Source organism: Nothobranchius furzeri, chromosome 10 (genome assembly GCF_043380555.1).
Source record: "Nothobranchius furzeri strain GRZ-AD chromosome 10, NfurGRZ-RIMD1, whole genome shotgun sequence".
NCBI lineage: Eukaryota > Metazoa > Chordata > Actinopteri > Cyprinodontiformes > Nothobranchiidae > Nothobranchius > Nothobranchius furzeri.
Genome location: NC_091750.1, coordinates 40974589 through 40996401, shown reverse-complemented (window position 1 = coordinate 40996401; position 21813 = coordinate 40974589). Strand labels below are relative to the sequence as shown.

The 21813-nt window shown below is 43.0% G+C and overlaps 1 protein-coding gene across 2 annotated transcripts in view; it reads left to right on the top strand.

Annotated features, from left to right (window-relative positions):
• Positions 1-21813, top strand: part of LOC107386025 (pbx/knotted 1 homeobox 2) — a 340801-nt gene that overhangs the window by 217046 nt on the left and 101942 nt on the right. For both annotated transcript variants that reach the window (XM_054730428.2, XM_015960183.3), the window contains exon 2: positions 12079-12120. In XM_054730428.2, coding sequence (XP_054586403.1) covers positions 12079-12120 — 42 coding nt within the window. The remainder of the gene's footprint in view (positions 1-12078; positions 12121-21813) is intronic.

Sequence of the window (21813 nt, the reverse complement as noted above, 5' to 3'; positions counted from 1 at the left end):
TGTGTGTGTGTGTGTGTGTGTGTGTGTGTGTGTGTGTGTGTGTGTGTGTGTGTGTGTGTGTGTGTGTGTGTGTGTGTGTGTGTGTGTGTGTGTGTGTGCGCGCGCGTGTGTGTGTGTGTGAGCAGTGTTGGGAGTAATGCGGTACAAAAGTAATTAATTACTGTAATGCATTGCTTTTTGCTGTAATGTGGTAATGTAAGGCATTACAGGGAAAGAAAATGGTAATATTTACTCGGTACAATTGTCAGTAACGCGGTAATTACAATGCATTTTTAAACCCAGAATCAAGATGTGGGTTTCTTAAAAATCAAAATTGCGGAGAGCCCCAAATAAAGATCCGGTATCTACATATATGACGTCATTTATGGACTCCGCTTTGCGGGCATTCTATGAGCAGAGAGGACGCAGCGGTAACGGCTCAAATACTCCAGCTGCGTCCTGCGCGCGGCCGCTGTTATATTCACAAAATTGCTCCACCAAAACAAAATAATTCACTTGCGATCGTTCATATCAGCCCATATTCTCTGTACTTTCTGTACTTTTCTGACCTGCGTTGCCTCAGCTGAGTTCATAATCTGTGCCCTCGCCCGGTGATTTCAACTCATTGCTGCTGGAGCGCAGCGCATATTGAGCTTTTTTTGCGTTCGGTAGATCCCTTTGGCTTATTAGTTAGAAAGTAGGAAATCTAGGAAACAGTTTTTCTGGAAGACGGAGAAAACATGCAGCACGCAGGAAGGTTAGAGAGAGAAAGGGCCGGAAATGATTCAAATAAAATCAAGAAAACAAAACAAAGTGCTTGAAAAGAAAAAAGTAGGTAGATTTATCGCCAATAAACATTATAACCAGTGAAAAGCATTTAATATTTATACATGTGATAGAATCAGATCTCCCCAGAAGTCAGTCCCACATCCAGGGCCGTATCAAGGCATTTGGGGAAAAAGGCAAATATAGGCTTGGAGCCCCCACCACCTCACTCCCTGATCAGTTAATATAAGATGGCAGCGTGCTGAGAGTACAGATTGTTGTTTCATGTATTTAATAAAGAACTGTTATTATATCTGACTGTTTTTAACAGCAATCCTAGCTCAGACACCACATCGCCTTCCTCTGGATGTGTCATGGGTTCACTGAACATCACATGACCTAATTCCCATTGAAATTGTTTTGGTGAAAGTAACTGAAAGTAATGCAAAGTAGTGTAATGCCTTACATTTTAAAATCAGTAATATTGTAATGTAATCAATTACATTAAAATGAGGGTAACAAGTAATAAATAATGCATTACAGTTTTGAAGTAACTTGCCCAACACTGTGTGTGAGTGAGTGTGTGTGTGCGTGTGTGTGAGTGTGTGTGTGTTCTGTTTTAGCTGACATTACAACAGATTTTAAACTGATTTCTAAGAAGGTAATACACTAGAGTCATATTATCACCTTAAAGAACAAAAGAACTTCACCAAAGATCCAGGACCTTTATGGGATTTATTTACAGTGCTCAGCATAAATGAGTACACCCCCTTTATAAAGTACTAATTTAATCAGAAGCTCAAAGAGCAAAAGAACAGTTTCCAGAATGTTCCCAAGACTGGTTTTATTGAAAACGTGTTGAACTCCATAACATGAAATTAAGGTTAATAATAAAACTTGGATCACTAAACCTGCAGTTTTACTAAAATTGACTGAAGCAGAAATGAATCCATCGGAGTGTGCGCTGTGCGCCAGCTGCACCAGTGAGGTGAAGTCCCCAGAGCACAGGACTGGTGATGCACTTTGCTCCGCAGCAGCAGATGAAACCTGGTTCTGCTCACTATAGGATCCGCTTCACTTAACAAATAAATATAATAATAATATACCGAAAATGAATCGACCTTAGCTCTTCGAAACACTGAGCTAACCCGAATACGATTTTAGCGTACCGTTAAACCCCTTGTGTTTGTGTTCTTCAGGGACTATTTAACTCATTCGCTGCTAGCGTTTCTCACCGTTTTTACAGTTTTTTTAAGAGTCACATAACATTGCGCTCTAGGATGATGTCGTTGCCAAAACAACCAAAACAAAGCGGAGACTCACCTCTTACATCAGGAAGAATCCGCACGTTTCAAGCATTATCCGTTCTTTCATAATCCGTTGTTGAATTGTGATCGGCAGAAGCTTTTCTGGTTCACGCCTCACTTTTTTTACAGCAGCGGCCCAAAACATCCTCCTAAAACATGGATGTTCTGCTTCCTGATCACGTGACATGTGACGTATGTGGATGAAGATCGGCTTTAGAGCTGAGATGTTTGTTCTCTCTGTGCGGGAGCTCGTTCCGATGCCCAAACATTAAAAAAATGCAAATGACGACTGTAGTGGGGGGTGATGTTGACAAAGTTCAAGGAAGAGGCATCTTGACCAATCACTAGCTGGAAGTGTCAAGCCAGCTTCATCTGCCGGGAATGCGGTGTGCTTTTCATGCCTTAACAAATTTCCTGTTTACCTAGCCTCAACACCTGGAGACGGTTGGTGTTTCTCAATGCCGTGGAACCTTGCCTTGATGTCTTGGCTCCGCCCTGGTTGCTTAGGAGATACGTCATTGGGAGCCGCCAAGACGTGTTCCAGTGTTCATGTTCTACCAAAGCGTGTGTTCTCCATTTGTTAGCCGTTTAGCTAGCTGAGAGAGGACACTCGGGAGGTGTCTTGTAGCCTAGCCTTGGTCAAACATTACCCAGAATACACCGCTGTATTTTCAAAAGAATGGCGGATCAGAAGCCGGCAACTACTTCGGGGACAGTTTTCCAGTTTAAAAGTAGGTCAACTAATTTCAAATGTTTTTTTTTTTTTTAGATCCAAAGAAGTTATCAATGGTTGGTTAGTTGCTTAGTAGTTGCAGCTTCGGTGGCTAGCAGGTAGTATCTCACTTATATTTTTAACTTAATGAACATATACACAATATAAAAAGTAAAAGGCTCGTTATGTATTTATATTGAAACTAATACATATAAAATATAATGTTATCTCCAGTGTCACGTGACATTAAGTGACTGCCGTGGAAGCCACGGTCACGTGATGCAAGTCTGTTCCATTTAGCCGTTTTCTTTGACCAAGGAAGGACAGTGTCCTCGTAAGTAAAGCGTCTGGCCTCGCAAGACAAGGTGCCTTGACATTGAGAAACACTCATTGTCATAACAAGCTGCACTTCTTCCCCATTCATGCATGTCTGCAGAAGCACAAGTTTCCTCACAAGATGTGACTTTTTCTTTCTATAAATAAAGGATCTTATTCTGTCTCATAAAATTATTTCCTCACTTTAATTATAAGTACAATTACATTATCTGCAATGAATGTTTTAAGTGATTTAATAATGTCTTCACTGCTATAGTAATGAATGAATCAACATAAATGTTTATTCTTGAAAAGTCTTGTTTAAGATCCTAATCACATCTAATGAGTCTAATTGAGGATTTAATAATGCTTTATTAACAGTTATGCCACATAATAATATCAGTATATTAACAAATGACTGTTTAACAATTTACTTCACATATTAATTGAAATAAGCTTTTCTAAGTGCCCTAACCCTTCCTACAAAAGCTTTCAGCTTACACAAAATTACCATCCTGGCAGTGATGTAGTTTACTCGATCAGCAGAATTACAACCGTCCTGCTGCTTACCGTAATGATTCTGACTTGGGTCTCGTGAACGTACCATCTGCTTCCCAATTCAGGCACCTTAAATCGGATGCTTCCCATTTCCAACAAGGTTCTGTCCCGTGTCCAGTGCAAAACCTCCTCATATTTAGAACCAAAGTCCTGGGTTTTGGCACCAGATTTGTTGCATAAAATATAGAATTCACCAGCCACTAACACCTCAACCCTGTCTGTGTTTCTGTTTCCTTGTTCTTGAAATTTGGCCTGTGTGAGAGATGCTAAGACCAAATCCCATACACCAATCCACTCAGAATTTTTAGTTCACCTGCAGGAAAAACACACAACCAGCCTCCTGACTGTATGTTCTAAGTGCTGCTCCTCTGAGCTGGCCATTTATTGATTTTCACACACGCAGGGGCAGACTGGCCATCTGTGGATTCTGGAGAATCACAGAACCGCCGGTACTCCAGGACGGCCGGTGGGCAGGCCCGCCACTCTCCACGTACGCTTTCAACACCTGTTTTTCCCCCCTCAAAGCTCATTCACGCTCTAACACTCTAGGTGGCAGCACTGCACCTCTAAAGCTTGGTTTATGCTTGACGCATTAACTTTCCGCGCTGTGATGCAGCTCGCGGATGGAACGCGCTTCACAACTCGCAGCGTTTATGGTTTGTGCGGCTCGTCTCTGCGGTGAGCCAATATTCTCCCAAACTGAACGGGGCAGCATGGAGCTCTACGGCATGCATCCAACACTACACCGTAGTAGAAGTAGAAATTACTGTTTACAACATGGCAATTCAGCATTTTTAACAGCGTCCTCGTCTTTTCGGACAGTGCGAGCCATTTATCTTCAAGAATTATTAACAACATGTTGATCAAGGTGATCTCTGAGAGCTGAATCATACAAATGTCTATGTTTACGAACCTCTGCCATACTAGTTCTTGCCGGTCCGCCATGTTTTTCCGCGTCCGTCCATCCGCGTGGTTAGAAATTTTCCAAGGTGCACGTTGCGGAAATCTTGGGCCGTGCGGAGATGCGGTGGTAGGGCGTGGTTGTTAAAATGACGCAAAATGATGCAACTTTTCCGCGCGGAGCCGTGCGGACCTCGCGGACGCGTCAAGCATAAACCAACCTTAAGTTGGATGCCAGCTACATTGGCTGTGGCTGCCAGGCAAGGAGAAGAAGAAGCTGAAGCAGAGAGAGGAGGCAAAGGCTGGCATCCAACTTAAGGTTGGTTTATGCAAAACCCGGCCGCTAGTAAAAAAAAAAAAAAAAGGAAAGAAAAGGGTGGGGCTGACAAGGCAAGAGAAAAAAGATTGCGGGCATTAGATGCTGAAGCCTCTAAATGTCACAAATTAACCGACATATTTAGCAGCACAGCCAGCAGCAGCACCTCGCAGCAGGTTCACAGCAGTGAAGAAGTCAGGCAGATAGCTACACAGCAACATGCCAGCAGTAATGAGGGACAGAAAGATGCGCTGGTTCCACAGGCAGATCCAGGGGAAGTAAGCATGGAATGTACGAGGAGAAACATTTGCAAGGTTTGATGTTAGGAATTCATGTTTAGGTTGCAATTTTATTTTATGATAACAGTTAAATTTCAACATTTTAGCTGTAAAAGGCCACATGCAGTGGGTAATAAGAAATATGTTGTGGTTTTACATAAAACGGTTGGTAGTAGTGTTACAGTTAATGCTCACAAACTTTGAAAATCTTAAATACAGAAGTTACATTTGTAATGTTGCATTTTCATTTAGATGTGGTATTATTTGTGCAGTAAGAAGATTAATTACTGTATGAATTATTAGGCTTATCAGTAGTACAGCTTTTAATACAACAAGATATAGTCAATTAGCGCTGTTGCTATAATTTTGATGATTCGATCACATATTTTTCCTGCCGAATTTCCGCGCGCCGATTGTTTTGGGCCGGGCCTACTCAAAGTCCAGGGCTGTTTTTTAGTCCCAGACCGTCCCTGCACACAAGCAACAAAGCATTAACATAAATGTTACCCTGTGATCCTCCTCTTGTGACATTAAGTACAAACCTGATATTCACTAGTGAGCGCTCCACTGACGGCTCTCGGTTGTAGGGCAGGTTCTACCGTTGTCTTTCTAACGATCTCCACATGCTACTGGACAACTAACAACGTGAAGTACTCACCGCAACAGATGTCGGTAAACGAGGTGGTCCGCTGTTGAAAAAGGCTAAAATGCATCTTTTTCTAAATAAAGGACTTAATTAAATCTTTCTGCTCCTGAATCTAATAAAGCCCAAGTCCTAATAGTCCAAAACTGATGTTTGCCATCTTACATTCATAGATAAGCGAAACAGAGAGGAGGTTTAAGTAACCACTCAATGGGAGAACACACCTCAGATAATCAGGGCCCCTTTCATGATTTTTTTTACCATGACCGTGAAGCTGCTGCAGAGCAGAGGTCCTGGGACATGATTTCCTCTAAGGCTACGTTCACACTGCAACCAAAGTGCATTAAATCCGCTTTTTCCCCACACGCAGCCATATCAGATTTTTTAGGACAGTCTGAGCGCACAGATCCAATGTTTTTAAATGTGATCCGTGTCACGTGCATATGTGGTGCTGATTCCAACACGTATCTGATGTTTCTGAAAGCGACTGCAGTCTGAACGCTCATTAAATCCGTCTCCTATGTCTCTGAGTCAGCGGAGGTGAGCGTCGTGTGTGGATGTCCCTGAGGAGCGCTGTCAGAAGAGTTCAGGAGTCTGTCTGGATAAAAATACAGGAGAGCATGAGAACGGGACCGGGAGGAGCTGCTGGAGTGAAGTGTCTCACCGGTCTCCATGAGAGGGGGATCCTCCATGAATGAATGAATGAATTCCGGGACATTTTCGGTGAATAATAATTCAGGGAGACGGCGGGAACAAGGAGTGAAATAGTTTACAGTTTTAAAACAGTTTCCAGCCCCAAACGGGAGAATTAACAGGTGTGAAAGTTTTCACTGATAGTTTATCCACAGGATCAGGATCACATCACGACTCCGCCGCTCCTGGTTTCGGCTCCACTGAGCAGGACTTCTTGTCTTCTGCACATGCGGGTCGCTTTGGTGCTGGAGCGTTCACACTGGAGAGAGTTTGATGATGCATTTCAGTCACAGCGTGAACGTAGCCTTAGGGCACAGACACACTTCTGATGTTCAGCTGGGCATGAGCAGTGGATCCGTGCCTGTAGCACTGATTTGGGGAAAAAAAAACATGTTGCACCTAAAGAATCCCTTTTATTTTTGTGTTTATGTGTTTAGCAGACGCTTTTGTCCAAAGCGACTTACAGGTGATAGTGAGGCCAGCAGGCTGCCCTTGAGGCTAACAACAAACACTAATCAGTCAGTCCCAGGTGGCGGTGAGTTGGCAGAATGAATCACAGAGGGAAGCCAACATGGAGTGTGCAGTAGAGTGGGGACGGGTGCTGGGAGGGTGCCACTTTAGAAGAGCTGAGTCTTCAGGAGTTTCTTGAAAATCAACAAGGAAGCCCTGTTCTGGTAGCTCTTGGTAGGTCATTCCACATCTGTGGAACGACACATGAAGAGTCTTGATTGTCCTGATTGGGTGTGGGCGCTGCTAGCCGACCATCCTTTGTTGAACTGCTTGACTCACTTTCAAACTGAAAGGACATCCTTGTTAGTGTGAGTCCAACACACAGTTTACTGTAACGCCTTGTCTTCTGCACAAGACAAACCATCAACTCCATGTCTGACTCCTTGGTTATGGAACAGTTTACCATAAATGTTGACGGCGTGGATGCTTTTAAAAAGCAGGTGAAACATTTTTGTTATGATAGATTTTTTTCCTGAGATTTCTTTAATTCACTTTGTTTTGTTGTTGGATTCAGACTTATGGCTGTTTAAAATTATTTTATTGCACACAGTCTTATTTTATCACATAGTACCTGCCTTATAACTGTACATCTGTTAATTTTCTTGATTAATAAACTTTAATTCCTCTTCGTGAGCATTTTGATGTTAAAGTGGTCATAAATAAACAAAACTGTATTGGTTTGACTGAAGAAAACACACTGCCTAGATGTTGTGTCTCATTAGCACCGAGTTTGCATGCTAACAGATCCTGCAGTTGTCATGGCAACATGCCCCACTAAACCTCTGTGCAGCTGCTGGAGATGCTCCTGAACAGCTGGGGGGCTATTGCTGTGAAAGGATTTCAGAAAATTGGTCTGTTGGTCCTCCCTTTACACCTTAACCCTAAGTTCCAACTAGTAAGCCAACACTCACAGAAATATTTAACCCTAAAACTTAAGATTTATGCAGTGTTTTTACATGACAAATTCCCATTTACTTTTTTAGGTCATTTTTAGACAAACCTACCAAATAAACTTTACATGATGCATATGCATTAGTGTAATAAAGCCTTTAATTGAAATGCATAATGCTCAAGTTTATGTACTTAGTATTAATCAAGTATAATTACTCTAAATTAATAATAAGGAGGGTATTTATTTCAAATACATAAATAATATTGTTTGAATTGCATAAAAATTAGGTTACCTATGCCGGATAAATAGCATATATTTATTTGAATTACATGTCATTTATACTTGTATAATCAACCAAACCATTCAAAATGCATCAAATTTCTTTAATTATTTTCCATTTAGTACAAATAGTAATGATGCTTAAGAACATTCAGATCACCTTGGTGATTAACAACTTTATTAGCATTAAAGCCTCTCGACATCCATGACATGAAACTCAAAGGACAGAATGTATCCTTGTGGTCCACTTCGAATTTTTTAATGATTAATGCATGTACAAATACTTCTATCTTTCTAATCCATCTCACTCCTCTCCATTCCCCCTCATCCTACTTTTTCTCCATCCAGAGTACTACATGAGTGACTAAACTGTAGAAATAACCTAATGAATTAAACAAGAGGAAAAAAATACAAACATGTAAAAAAAAAGTCTGGAAAATGTCAGATAATTCAGCTCATCAGAGCAAAGTGCTAAACTTCCCATCTACACCACACATACTCTCTAGGGGGAGTTTTCGTTGGAGCCTTGCAGGCTCAAGGACGCCAGATTCCGATTAGAAATTGTTTTGGGGCCAGGCCGAGATAATTTCCTCTCTGTCTTACAGTTTATTGGTCCTCAACCTCTCAAAATCCCAATAATGGACATTAAACCATCCCAATCCGTGCTGATTTGTCCAGTCTCTCCTTGATGGCATCCATCTTTTGTGCCAAAGAATGAAACTCGGCCAAAGTCCCAAGCTTACGATTCATCTCGGCAATTATGTGAGTCTGTGAATTCACAGCGCGGTGCAATCCATCTCTGAGCTTATGTTTATGTTTATTCACTTAGCAGACGCTTTTATCCAAAGCGACCTACAATTTCTAACCTGTAGGGCATGTTGTGAACTGTGGGGGAAACCGGAGTACCCGGAGGAAACCCACGCATGCAAGTGGAGAACACGCAACTCCACACAGAAAGGCCGCAGTCAAGTTTCAAACCTGCGACCTTTGTGCTGCGAGGCAACAGTGCTAACCACTGCGCCACCATGCAGCCATGATGATGTTAAAGGAGAAGGTAAACCTATCTGAGCTCCGGGATCAGGCCAATATTCCTCGACAACTTGTTAATTTTCCGGTAAGCCAGGTAGCCTCCAATGCCCATCAGTAGGAAACCCGACACCAACACCACAAGTATCCACACATCTTCAGAGTCCTCCACAGACAACTGGTCTGTCCCGGAGGGGCAACCGGGAGCCCCTTCTCCCGTTCTCATCTTTGAAAAAATTTTATCAACTGCGTTGAGTGACCAACTGACGAGATCCATTTTAGTGAATTTCAGTTTCCAGTTTCCAGAAAAAATGCAGAAGCAGCCGTGCACCCGGCACACACAGACAGAGAAATGCCTTGAGGATAAGATATGAAGGAGAGGAGAAGAAAAGCATCTGCACCCTCCAAGAGCCGGAAGAAGTCTGTTCAGTTTTGTTTAGCTGTTTTGTTTTATCTATTGCAATAATGCAACATAGGGCCTTATTTTGAATGTACACGTCAAGCTTTTATTGACAAAAACCTCAATTGAAGATATACCCTATATCTTAAAGTGATTTTCCCATCATAATTATGTATTTCAATGAAGGTTCGACAGGTTTACATTCAAAATAAGTCCCTATGTTTAACTATGGCCATAGTTTCCATTCAGTATTAGAAAAAACAGGCTTTGGTATGAACTGACGCACTTTTTTAGAACAAATATCTTTTGAGCACTTAACTAGCGCCCATTGAATTTATAAACAACTTAAAAAAATCTGGTTTGAGCTGAGGCATAACATTGCCAGCCAACTCACTTTAGAAACTACCCATCTCAAACCACCTACAAAGCCACACTGATACATTTCCCTGTTAAAGGCTTGGAGACAAAAAAAAACTTTACAGACCCACATTAATCAAACAGGTATTTCCCTGGCACACCCTTCAAGAACTTAGGGGTTCATTTCAACACAAGATCCAGTCTGACTGGGAAATAACATGAGACACATTATGTAGGGGCTGTGTTAGTGCATATCACTGGAGCTATTTGAGTTTCAGTGCCTGCACGTTTGGTGAAAGTTTGGTTGAGTCCAGGTCCAGCAGGATTTTCTGGTACACCTTGAAATACACTTCAGGTGTTTTGGATAGCTCAAGTTGAGTGCGGGCCTGCTGGAGAGCTCCGCAAGGACGGATGGAGTCAAGCTCTCTTTTCTAAACATCCGTCAGTCGAGACGGAGAATGCAAGCTTGTGATTGGTCAGAACGCCACTGTCGTCTACACCGCCGCCATTGCGCCCTCAAAAACATAAAGAGAGCCGAGGATAACTGCGGCAGACACGGAGAAGCTAGAAGAATACCTCGCGAAAAAACTCTAAAAACATGAACGTTTAATTCCCTCATGACTGGATGAGTGAAAAGATGTGCAGCAAGCGTTTTATTTGTGGACAGAAATGACAGGAAATGTGGGTTTAGAGGTGGCGAGTGCATGAAGAGGTGGAGGAGGATGAGACAAATTTGTCTGTGTTAAAAAGTCTCATACACAAAAAAACAATATATAAACACACTATCTTGGGCCGTTACATGACAGGATACAACAGAACAGCGCTACGCCCTCAGTTGTCCTGCTGGGGAATTGCTTTGCAACACTCCCCAGGAGACGTAGAAGTATGAGAGCAAAATGCTTCCGTCAATCCGTGCATGTCTGTCCCTTGAGGAGCAGACGGAGAAGCATGAATCAGGCTTTAAAAACACCAGCTGGACTGGCTCACTGGTGTCTGGGTCGGTTCCAGCTCACAGAAGCCCGCATGAGCTCCAGAACCGGGTGACAGACGTCTCTCCCCCTCTCTAAGCTAAACTAGGTTAGGTGAACGGATATTAACGAGTATTAATATTATACTAACTGACCGATACTATTTTAACTGTCTGGTACATGATAGCAATCTGTACTATCGTGTGATGCTAGCATACAAGTTTAAGCCAGCATGGCTAACTCACCCGCTTCTCCTCACATGGCAGCACAATCTCTTTGCTTTGACCAATGGTTTCCCCCTCTGGTTAGTTTCTGCTCTCTGGGGCGAGCAGCAAACTCATAACTTTATGGTTCTGGTCCATCAGAAGTACAATCATAAACATTTAAAGGTTCCTCTGTGTCAGAGCCACAGTAGAGTACAGATTTTTAGCTGGATTAAGCTAACAGGACTCCCTCAGCTGACGTCACATGGTTTGGGGAAAAAAGACTTTAAAAGCCTAAATAATTTATGTTTGTGTAAAATATGTTTAAAACAAGTTTCCATAATGTTTCTCTAAACATTGTTCATGGGAGTCTCTGACCTGCTCTTTAACGTCCCTCTGCCATTGTGCAGCTCTCATTTCAGCCAGTGCTACAGGTGGCCAAGTCTGGCCTAGAATGTCCTGAGGAGGTAGTGGTGAACCCCTTCAACTGCCTCACACGTAGTTTCAGGATGAGACAGAGGTCCACAGCCAGTTATTTGGTTTTGGTGATTAGTTCGAAGCTTCTGAACATAAAAGATGGTTTGAGACATTTTTTTAGTGAATTGATTTATTGGACAGAATCAGAGTTTCAGGGTCCTGGCCCGGCCAGACAGCAGCAGCCAGTACCAATTCACTGGTTTACTGGAACTTTCCTCTTCGGTTCTAACTGGTAATGCTGGTTTTCCAGTCAGGATTTCATTCATTAGTTCAACCTGCTGGTCTTTAGGTATCAAGTCTTTGAATCAGTCGATGTTTTTTCCTTACATCTTGTAACTTTGTTCCATTATTTAATTTTGAGCTGAAAAAGTCTGAAATTAGGAGACTTTCTTATTCGAACGAGCAGTAAAGCGGATTTAACACATTTACTTGTGTGTGTGTGTGTGTGTGTGTGTGCACAAACAATGCCCTAATGAGGACCTCTTGTCTTGTGTCCACAGGCCCAGACTGAAGACTTGGATCGTGGTATGACCCAGATAAATGTGAGTCATCATCAGCTCCCTGTTTCTGTCACCTTGGTGTCTACTTCCTGACTAGAACTGTGTGTTTGATGGGGAACTTACACAGTTCTGCACCAGAGTTGTATTTCTGTAGAACATCTTAAGTAAGAAGCATCAGTTGTTTTCAAATGCACTAGAATATGGCTGATAGTCTGCAGCTGTGTTTGGCCGGCTGATCTCTAGAAGAAGAAAAAAATCTTTTATAGAGCGCCTCTCAATATAAAAATCGCGAAGAGCTTCAAAAAAACAAAACAATAATTAAGTGTAAAAAGATTTCAAAGATGATTGTTTAAACAGAGAAAAGAAAAAATGTAAGGAAAGGGAGAGATAAAATGAGTAGGAAAGAGGGAAATCAGTGGATCCCGGGAAAGTCGGAGTCGGGAGAGGGAGGTGATGAAAGTCCCACCAAAGCCTGAACAGGTGAGTGTCAAGGAGACCACTGAGTCCACTGATGTCAGGCTCAGAGGGAGAGAGGTCCAGGGTCATGGGTGGTGATCCAAAAAGCTCTCTAACACATTTTTGGACATTTAAAGGAGGAGCAAAGAAACTACAAGAAATAAAAAAAAACTATCTTTAGATGTTATGTCTCCATCTCAGAAGATCTTAGTCCATAACTCAACATATCATGGAACCAAAGGGAGCAGGTTTGCCATGATATGGTTGGATCAGACCTTTGAGATCCAGAGTTCAGACACTCCCACAGGCTTCCATAGAGAGAATGGAATGCTAAAGTAACGTGGGCCATCGACCTTCAGATAGTTCCAAACACCAACAGTTCCACCAATGAACGCTGTTTATTCTCTGTGTTTCAGAGCTTTTTCCTCCGGTACGTTAATGAAATCACAACATTTTGACATTGTGAAGCGTTAGCTCACTGCCTTGAACCAAAATAGGTCAATAGTGATTTTTCTTGTAGCCAGTTTTAGTTCATTTATCGTGTAAAACGGCTGGTCGTAGTTTTAACTGCAGATAGCTTAGCGGCCTGTTTTAGTGGGTCAAACAGACTATTTCTGTCTGATTCAGCTTTTTAACTTAATCAGAACAGTTTTAAATATTTAGAGTTGTGTAAATTATTCAGAGATTTTAAAGTTTAAAATAAATTCACAATTATGTCCGTGTGTATGTGTCAGAGTGGTAGAGGACCAACGTTTTTAACTTCCTGTGTCACTGCAGCTCTGTAACTCGCTCTAACTCCAGTTACTAAACCATCTGAACTAGAGAAAAGCTGTTTCGATTCTGAGACAGCCATTGCTAGTTTAGTTAGAGATGTAGGTCATTTAATGGACAGCAGCATAAATTGGGACATCATCAGGAAAGTAAAGTCTAACAGATCCTGTGTGACACAGCCACTATTAATAGGTATCAATATGCACACCTGCATAATAACTGATTCTCATACTTTCTAAAAACACTCCCTAACGGCAGCAAATATAAAGAAAAATGTAGTGGACCCAGAACTGAGCCCTGGGGTACCCTGAAGTCCATCTGTGACACCAGCGAATATTTGCCGTGGTGCACAGAATAATTTTTCCTCAAAAGATATGACTGATACAGTTTAAGAGGAACACCCTTAATCCAAACCCAAGATTCAAGGCGAGACAAAAGGATCTCATGATCCATGGTATCAAATGCTGCTGATAGATCCAGCAGGATCAGCACAGCTGAGTCACCATGGTCTACAATCTGCAGTAGGTCATTACAAACGCAAACCAATGCCATTTCCGTGCTAGGATATGGTCTAAAGCATGACTGAAACATCTCCTGAAAATTGTTTTTCTCCAGGTAAACCTGTATCTGTCCATAGACAACCGTTTTCATTACCTTCGACAAGAAGGCCAGCTTAGATCACGGATACAAGCGACCAAAATGAGTTTTCTCCGCAGAGGGGCTGGGCTCTCTCTTAGAGAAAGGGTGAGAAGCTCAGTTATCTGGGATGGGCTCGGAGTAGATTTGCTGCTCTTCCAGATTGAAAGGAGCCAGTTGAGGTGGCTTGGGCATCTGGTCAGGATGCCTTCTGGACGCCTCCCTGGTGAGATTTTCTGGGCATGTCCAACCGGGAGGAGGCCTAAAGGTAGACCCAGGACATGGTGGACGGACTATGTCTCTCACCTGGCCAGAGAACGCATTGGGATTCCCCCGGAGGAGCTGGCTCAAGTGGCTGGGCAGAGGGAAGTCTGGGTCTCTCGAATTAGGCTACTGCCCCCGAGACCCGACTCCAGATAAGCGGAAGAAAGTGGATGGATGGATGGATGGAAGGAAGGAAGAAGGGCTGCTTAGAGATTGGGTGATAGTTATTCAAGTCCTGCGGGTCTAAGCTGTCCTTCAGAAGTGGTCGGACCACAGCATGCTTATAGGCAGCCAGAACAATGCCAGTGGCCATTGAGGAGTTAGCTAGGTCCAAAAAATGAGGACCAATGGTGTTAGAAATGTGCAACAGTAAACCTGGTGGAATAAAGTCACCAGCTGAGAAAGAGGGTATAACGTGGTGAAAGTGGTTACCTTCGTTAAATGATCAATAAGATGTGATATTCAATATAAATAAGAATCATCAATATTGTTGATCTTTTGATATTTGATCTAAGATGAAACCAGGTCTTTTGGTAGTTCAGGGAAATCACACCTTCGTAATAATTTGAGTCAGAGACAAAAATATGGCTTATAAAATGAATGTAATACCATATTTCTACTACTAATGATGACGCAGAACACATTATGATGAATGATTGAAACAAGATAACTGAGACGATGAATGAAATGATGGAATGTGAGGTTAGATGTTAAGTAGCAGAACCTGATTAAGTATCTTGGAAACTTGAGACGTCTGGGTTGTAAAATCAGTCTGACTGTATGGTTCAACAAACTATCATTAATAAAACCATCCCACGCCAGTGTGCAGGCTCTACGAACCCTTGTGGTGACGGCTCCCGATGATCCAGGGTCCGGAGAAGTCGGTACGGACAGACTACTGATGGACTTCTGTGGTATTTGGAGCATGTAGGCCCACCTTGAATACAATAGCACTATTATATTAATAATCAACCTCCCGGAGTCAGGGCGGCCCAACCTGTGTCCTGGCAGCAAATTAACTCTGGTCATTTGATGGCCTTGAGCCTTGCTACACCTCTAAAATAGAAAACTGATAAATGTAAAAAGTTTTGATAAAATACATAATCAGTGTAGTGATCAATACACATTATTGGTCAATAAGTCTGGCCAGAGGATGTCCATATTGACTAGCAGTGCTGGGCTGTTTGGAACTATTCAAGGCTCTATGAACCACGTGACCGCGCTAGGGCTTTGGGATGGAAATGACTATGACTAACTAATGAGCCACAGACCTATGTGCCTCAATGATAGCCTGGTCTGCCAGACTCCTCCTCAGTTTAATTCTGCACAGAGAAAGGGTCTGGGAACGCTCCTATTGAAATAACCCCACCCCCTGAGAATTCTAACCGAGCCAATCAGCGCTGAGCAGCAAACGTCACACACCACAACGCTGAGTTTGTGGAACATGGCGACTGAAGCGGAGTTCTCTGCATCTCTTTCCTCTGTTCTAAATGACTTGAATGTCTTTAAAACAACAAGTAGAAGCGCCAAAAGTCTTTCTTCTAAAGAAAGATGTTTGCGTTGTCGCCAGACGCCATTTTTTACTACAGCTAAAAAACGACTGCGTTGCACGGTACAGTCAGCATTTACGTCTTTTTTTCTGATTGGTTGTTTTTGAGCTGCCTAGTTCCGCCCCTCAAGTGCCTCTCTGCCTGTAAGTTACTCCACTCTTTCTCTGTGCAGAATTAAACAGAGGACGAGTCTGGCAGGCCAGGCTACCTCAGTGGGCCGGTGGTTTGGAAACAAAATGTTGCCTCTAACTTTCTTTATTTTTTGCCAAGTGTATAGTGTTGCAAGGTTAGCTAACGTTAGTGTTAGCATTTCCAGCGGCAAAACCCTTGACTGCTGCGGCGGTTGGGGGTTGACTCTCTTCATCCAGATCCGTAGGTTTTTGTGGGTCTGAGATCACTTCCAAAGATTCATTCATTTCTGACTGGACCCGTGGAAATTTGGGCAACAAAAACCGATCCATTTCACCACTAGCTCTACCTTTCACTCATTCGCAGGTGGAAAATGAGGTCAAAGGCTAACATCAATTTCCTGTTTTGGTTTAAGTTTTTATTATCTATATGATAATTTACTGATTATTTTTGTTTTGTATGTTAAATATTATCACATCCACACGTTAAATTACAATTAAATTGTAAAAAAAAAAAAAAACTATTTACTTGGAGGTGCTATGGGGGTGCAATGACTAATCCAGGGGTAGCTATAGCGCCCCCCTGGCGCCGCCACTGGAACCCAGCTGGGTTTCGGACTCGGCCCTGGTTCAGTCTTAATCTTAACAATTGTTTTTTGTGTGACCTCATCCCTGCTGGGTTTCACAGAAGTGCTGCCTGACTCTCTTTAGAAACAAGCTTTATTTTCTTAGTTTGTATTTCATTTCACTTTTGTGTGGTTGAACTTAAAAACGTTTTATTACGTTATCGAAGAAAATGTCTAAAAACCTGAAAAAGCCACAGTCCTACGGCCCTTCCCACCCAAACACCACGACTCCCCACCAAGACTTGTTTATGCCTACTTTTGTTAGACTTAATGGGATTTGACTAATTAAATCTGCTCCTGGTTGAAGAACCCCCACTAGTATGACTTAATGGCTCTCAGCTCTGCAGCAGTTGCTCCAAGATAGATTTTAGACAAACAAACTTGTCTTTTTAAAATAAACAGGCCGGTGCTCGAGACTAACGGAGAGATGTTTCTGGTCAGACCTGCTTCAGGTGGCACGCGTTAACTCCAGTGCTCCTGTTGATCCGTTGCTTTTTGGACAAAACGGTTTCTGTGTGTGGTGTTTGACAGCTTCTGCATGAAACACGGACCTCTGCACATGATTGCTTCTGTCCTGAGCAGAACCTGCTGGATTTTTGGTTTTTCTTCTGTAATTCCTTCTGTCTTCAAGGAGCAAGAAGTCCTAGTTTTTGTAGAGTATGTTCAGGCCTTTGACCAGAACGTACACAGGGTGTGTGAGTGACACATTAGTGTGTTGTAGGGTTGTCGCGATAATAACATTTCAAACTCAATTCGATACTGGAAAAAAAAACTCGATACTCGATTTTGATACTATTTAAAAACACCAATTTATTGAACAAGTTTATTCAAAAAATAACATTCCTCAATTTATATTGCAAAAATTTAATGTTAAGAATTAAGTGTATAAAGTGCTTAAACCTTTCAAGTATCCGCATTTTTTAAAAAGTGCATTCAAAAACAGGCGAAAGTTAACACTTTAAATCATGAATTGTCTCACTATATATACACTATTTGCAGAGTGATGTTTTGCTGCTTAAACTCTGTTTAAAGTGCATTTTTGTCATAAGCTGTAACGCCTTATGTTTTGTTCTGTACTTTTGGACAACTCTGTTGGTCAATAAAGGGAGAAAACGAATTTCTCCACAGTAGGACAAAGGACAAAATCTAATCTTAATAAAAACAGATTGGTGCACGGCAGAGACGTCATTAAAATATGGGAAATTGCAATGTAGCCATGCGGCATCTTCTTCTTCTGTTTGTCTGGGAGGCGGAAGCTGCTTTATGGCATTTGGCTGTCGTGCGTGTCGGTGTACTTGAAGAAGGCTGTGTATATGTGAGACTCCATAATATCGATACCACAGGGATGGAATATCTAATTTAGATACCACTTTTAGTATCAATTTATATCCAGGCATTGATTTTTTGACAACACTAGTGTGTTGCAGGCTATTATTGCCTGAGGTTCGGTTTACACCAGACAGGCCATGCGTATGTCAGACAGGAAATCACACACCGTGTAAGTGTAAAGCCTCGCTGAATTTTAAAATATGACAAATGTAGATTTTCAGTTTTTTAACCGTGTAAACATTTCATCTCAGTACAGAGTTTTTGAGGAGAGCGTCACTGTGTTTCTCATCATGGACAACTTTCATGGTGGGCTACAGACAGGACTGACACGTTCTGGAGTTTGAATGTTGCGTGAGTGATGACCCAGACGTGGACTGCTAGCGTTGAGGGAGACTGATACGGGAACGACTGAACATCCCTCGGACGGAAACGCGGACGTGAAGTCGGTTCATAACTACAGAAGACTGACGTACCTGTAGAATGGCAGGACCGCCCAGAACTCTAGACTCCATTCTGCTGAAGCAATGGCTGAGTGAAGATGGACGTATGCATGCATAGCCTGAGGTGGCCACGTGACTGGTGACCGTTGGGTGAGTGGTGTGCTGGGTAATGGAGTCTAGGTGGCGGTTCTGCTCCTGGTGGAGGGTTGGCGAGCAGGAACCGTGACAGACAAGAAGTTTTAATCCTGGCAGTGGAGAATCACATTATCTGTGTATGTATCTATATCTACACTAACTATTCATGCTGGCATCTCCATCCTTGGTTGTCACGGAGATTTCTGATGAGATCTTGCAATTCTCGTGTGATCTTGTGGGTCCAGCTGCTCCGTTTCTGACATTCTCCCAGTTGGTATCGCTGCCGTAAAGCCTTGTACACCCAGGCTTTTAACACTTTTCCACATAACAGTCTAGCAGACGTTTGTTTTAAATAATCCTGACTGTTTTACAGGAATCCATGCTGTCTCCACCCATCAGTAGTGTGTGTGCTGATGTTAGTGATGGTTTAACAGTGAGAGCTGCATCTTCACATGGTGATGACTTGTCTCCGAACATTTACTGAATGAAGAGTTAACTGCAGCCGGTTTCTGACTCCACTTTGCTGATGTTCTTCAGAAACTCGCTGTGTGACACTCACTTCCTCCAGTCCACCCGGATCACCCGCGCTTCTTACCTCACCAGCCCTGATTGTAATTATGTTGATTTAACTCCACCACATGCTGCTCCCTGCATGCCGTCTGAGTGGAAGTTTATTAGTTAGAATTTTTTTGTATTTATTTATTACCATTTCTCAGGGTCCCTGTTGGCATTTCCAATTACTCTTGTCGCGTGGCTGTAATTGCCTCCATGCTAATGGCTGCCAGACAATCGTGCTAAATGAGGTGAGGCCAAGAGGCTCGGAGCCCAACTTCATTAGGAGCTAATGGGATTTCAGAAAGCAGGCTGAAGACCCAGCTCATCAAAAACAGGGAGATGGAAGGAAAACCAAATCACCACCATTCTAACTCCTGCCTCCAAACGAAAAACCTAATCAGCTGTTTGTTTATTTTCTGCTTGTTTCTCTTGACTGCTAAACTGAACAAAAACTAGCTTTTGTTGTCTCACAGCCATGAAATCATCTGCAACCAAACACCTGCACAGGAGCAGTGGAGGGTGGCCTGGACAGTCCAGTGTTGCTTCAGGCTGGTCTCATTTGCTGCGTTGGTCCAGTTCTGCATGGTAGGGCCAAGTCCAGGTCATTCGAGCTGATCCAATCTAGTCCATTCCAGTAAAGCCCAGTTTGTCTTGTTAAACCATGCCCAGTCCAGTCATTTCCTATTTATTTTCTCGAGTGTATTTCAGTTAGGTCCAGTCCATTTCTGCCCAGTTAGCCCAGTCCAGGATGACAAAGCTGCAGTGGTGGGTGAACAGCTGTAACAGGCTCAGCTAAGAACATCGGGTGGTGTAATCTAGACTAAAACCAAGAACGTGGCTCCTCAGAAACACGTTCTTCTGTTACAGTAAAGACATTTACACCTGCAGCAGCAGCCTGAGGCATTGATGAAGGGGCAGGATGTATTCATGTTGTCATGTTGGTGACACCAAATTCTGACCCAACCACCGAAATCCTGCCACCACCACTGAAACTGAGACTCTTCACACTTGCACAGGGTTTTCCTTCCGTTGTGGTTCAGTTCTGGCAGTCCCTTCTGAATGTAGCCTCAGCTTCCTGTCCTTGGCTGACGGGATCAGTCAGGAATCTGACTCAGATTCTCATTCAGGCCTCTCTCTCTCTCTCTCTCTCTCTCTCTCTCTCTCTCTCTCTCTCTCTCTCTCTCTCTCTCTCTCTCTCTCTCTCTCTCTCTCTCTCTCTCTCTCTCTCTGTATCTACAGTGCTCAGCATAAATGAGTGCACTCACTACATTTGTCTGAAAACCATTAGTTTGCTTTCAGAACCAACATTTTCTATCAGATACCAGACTACAAAATACACCCACTACATTTGTTCATTTGCACACCAAAAGAAGGGATTTTCCTAACAAATCCATTAAAGCCCATGTTGCAAAAATGAGTTAACCTCAATTATAGTTGTAGCGTTAAGGATTGGCTACATATGTATTAAATGATCAATAAGATGTGATGTTCCATATGAATATGAAATATCAATCTGATTGGTCTTTTAATTGTTTAAAATGATTGTTTAATCAGAAGACTTTAGTTTACTTATTCAGGGACCATAAACACACTTCATATTAATCCAGACAGAGTCAAGTATATAGTTTATAGAAATTAATTTATTCCTATTTCCCTAAACTCATGATTATACAAGACAAGGTGTGAATTGAATGGAAACTAGATGTTTTAGCAAAATCTTTCTTAAGTATCTGAGAGAGTTTGTGGATTCTAGGTTGTAAAATCTGGCTCTATGGTTTGAGAAGCGAAATAAAAACACCATCCAACTGTCACGATGCGGTGTTGTTGGTGGTGGATCCATGTGTGGTGGAACTTGACCAGGAGGCAGAAATACAGCTCAGGTAAAATAAAACAGAATTAATGAATCATGGCAGGTAGGTTGACACAGCAGGAGCAACATAACAGGGTGAAAACACAACAATGATCCGACAAATGACAAGTGCAAAACAGGGGGTTTAAATACACAAGGATAATAAAAAACACACGGGCAGGATAACAAGGGGCAGGTGAGTCCAATAAACAAGTAATTGGGGTAGACAAGATCAATTTTCAGAGGGGTCGGAGCAGATCCTGACAGTTACAACCCCCACCCCCACCCCCCAAGGGGCAGATACCAGACGCCCACAAGACACACAAAACAAAAAACAAGGGGACCAGGGGGATCCGGCAACGGGGAACCAGGAGCCAGGGTGCAGGAGACTCAGGAGGGAGGGGGGACAAAGTCTCAGGAGGCAGATGAGAGGACGAAGGGACTTTGAAGATGGGAACTCTGGAGACGAAGACATTGGAGAACCTGCAGGTGCATACCCTGCAGGCATAGACTCTGCAGAAGTAGACCCTGCAGGCGTAGGCCCTGAAGGCATAGACCCTGCAGGCGTAGACCCGGCAGGCGTAGACCCAGGAGGCGGAGCCTCTAGGACAGGCTGGACCAGAGCCTCCTGGACAGGCTGGGCCACAAGATGTAGATCCAACAGAGATCTGTAGAGGAGCCGAGCGAGGAAACCAGGATCGGCGGCAGGTACTCGACAATTCGGTCAGAGCAGGTGCACATCAGGATACCCTGGGTCCACAGGCAGAGGCTCAGGTGAAGGGAAGCAGAAGAGGAGCGGGGAGACGAGTCCTACCACCTGGAGAACGTTGGCATGGGTAGGGGGTCTACTCCACCGATTACTCCAGGACTTCTGCAGCTTCCTTGCAAAGCAGGACAGGGAGGACAGCAGAGGAGAGGAGAATGGATTCGACCACCCCGGAAACAGCTAAGATGCGCCGAAACCCCCAGAAACAGAACTCCTTCTGCTGGACTGGA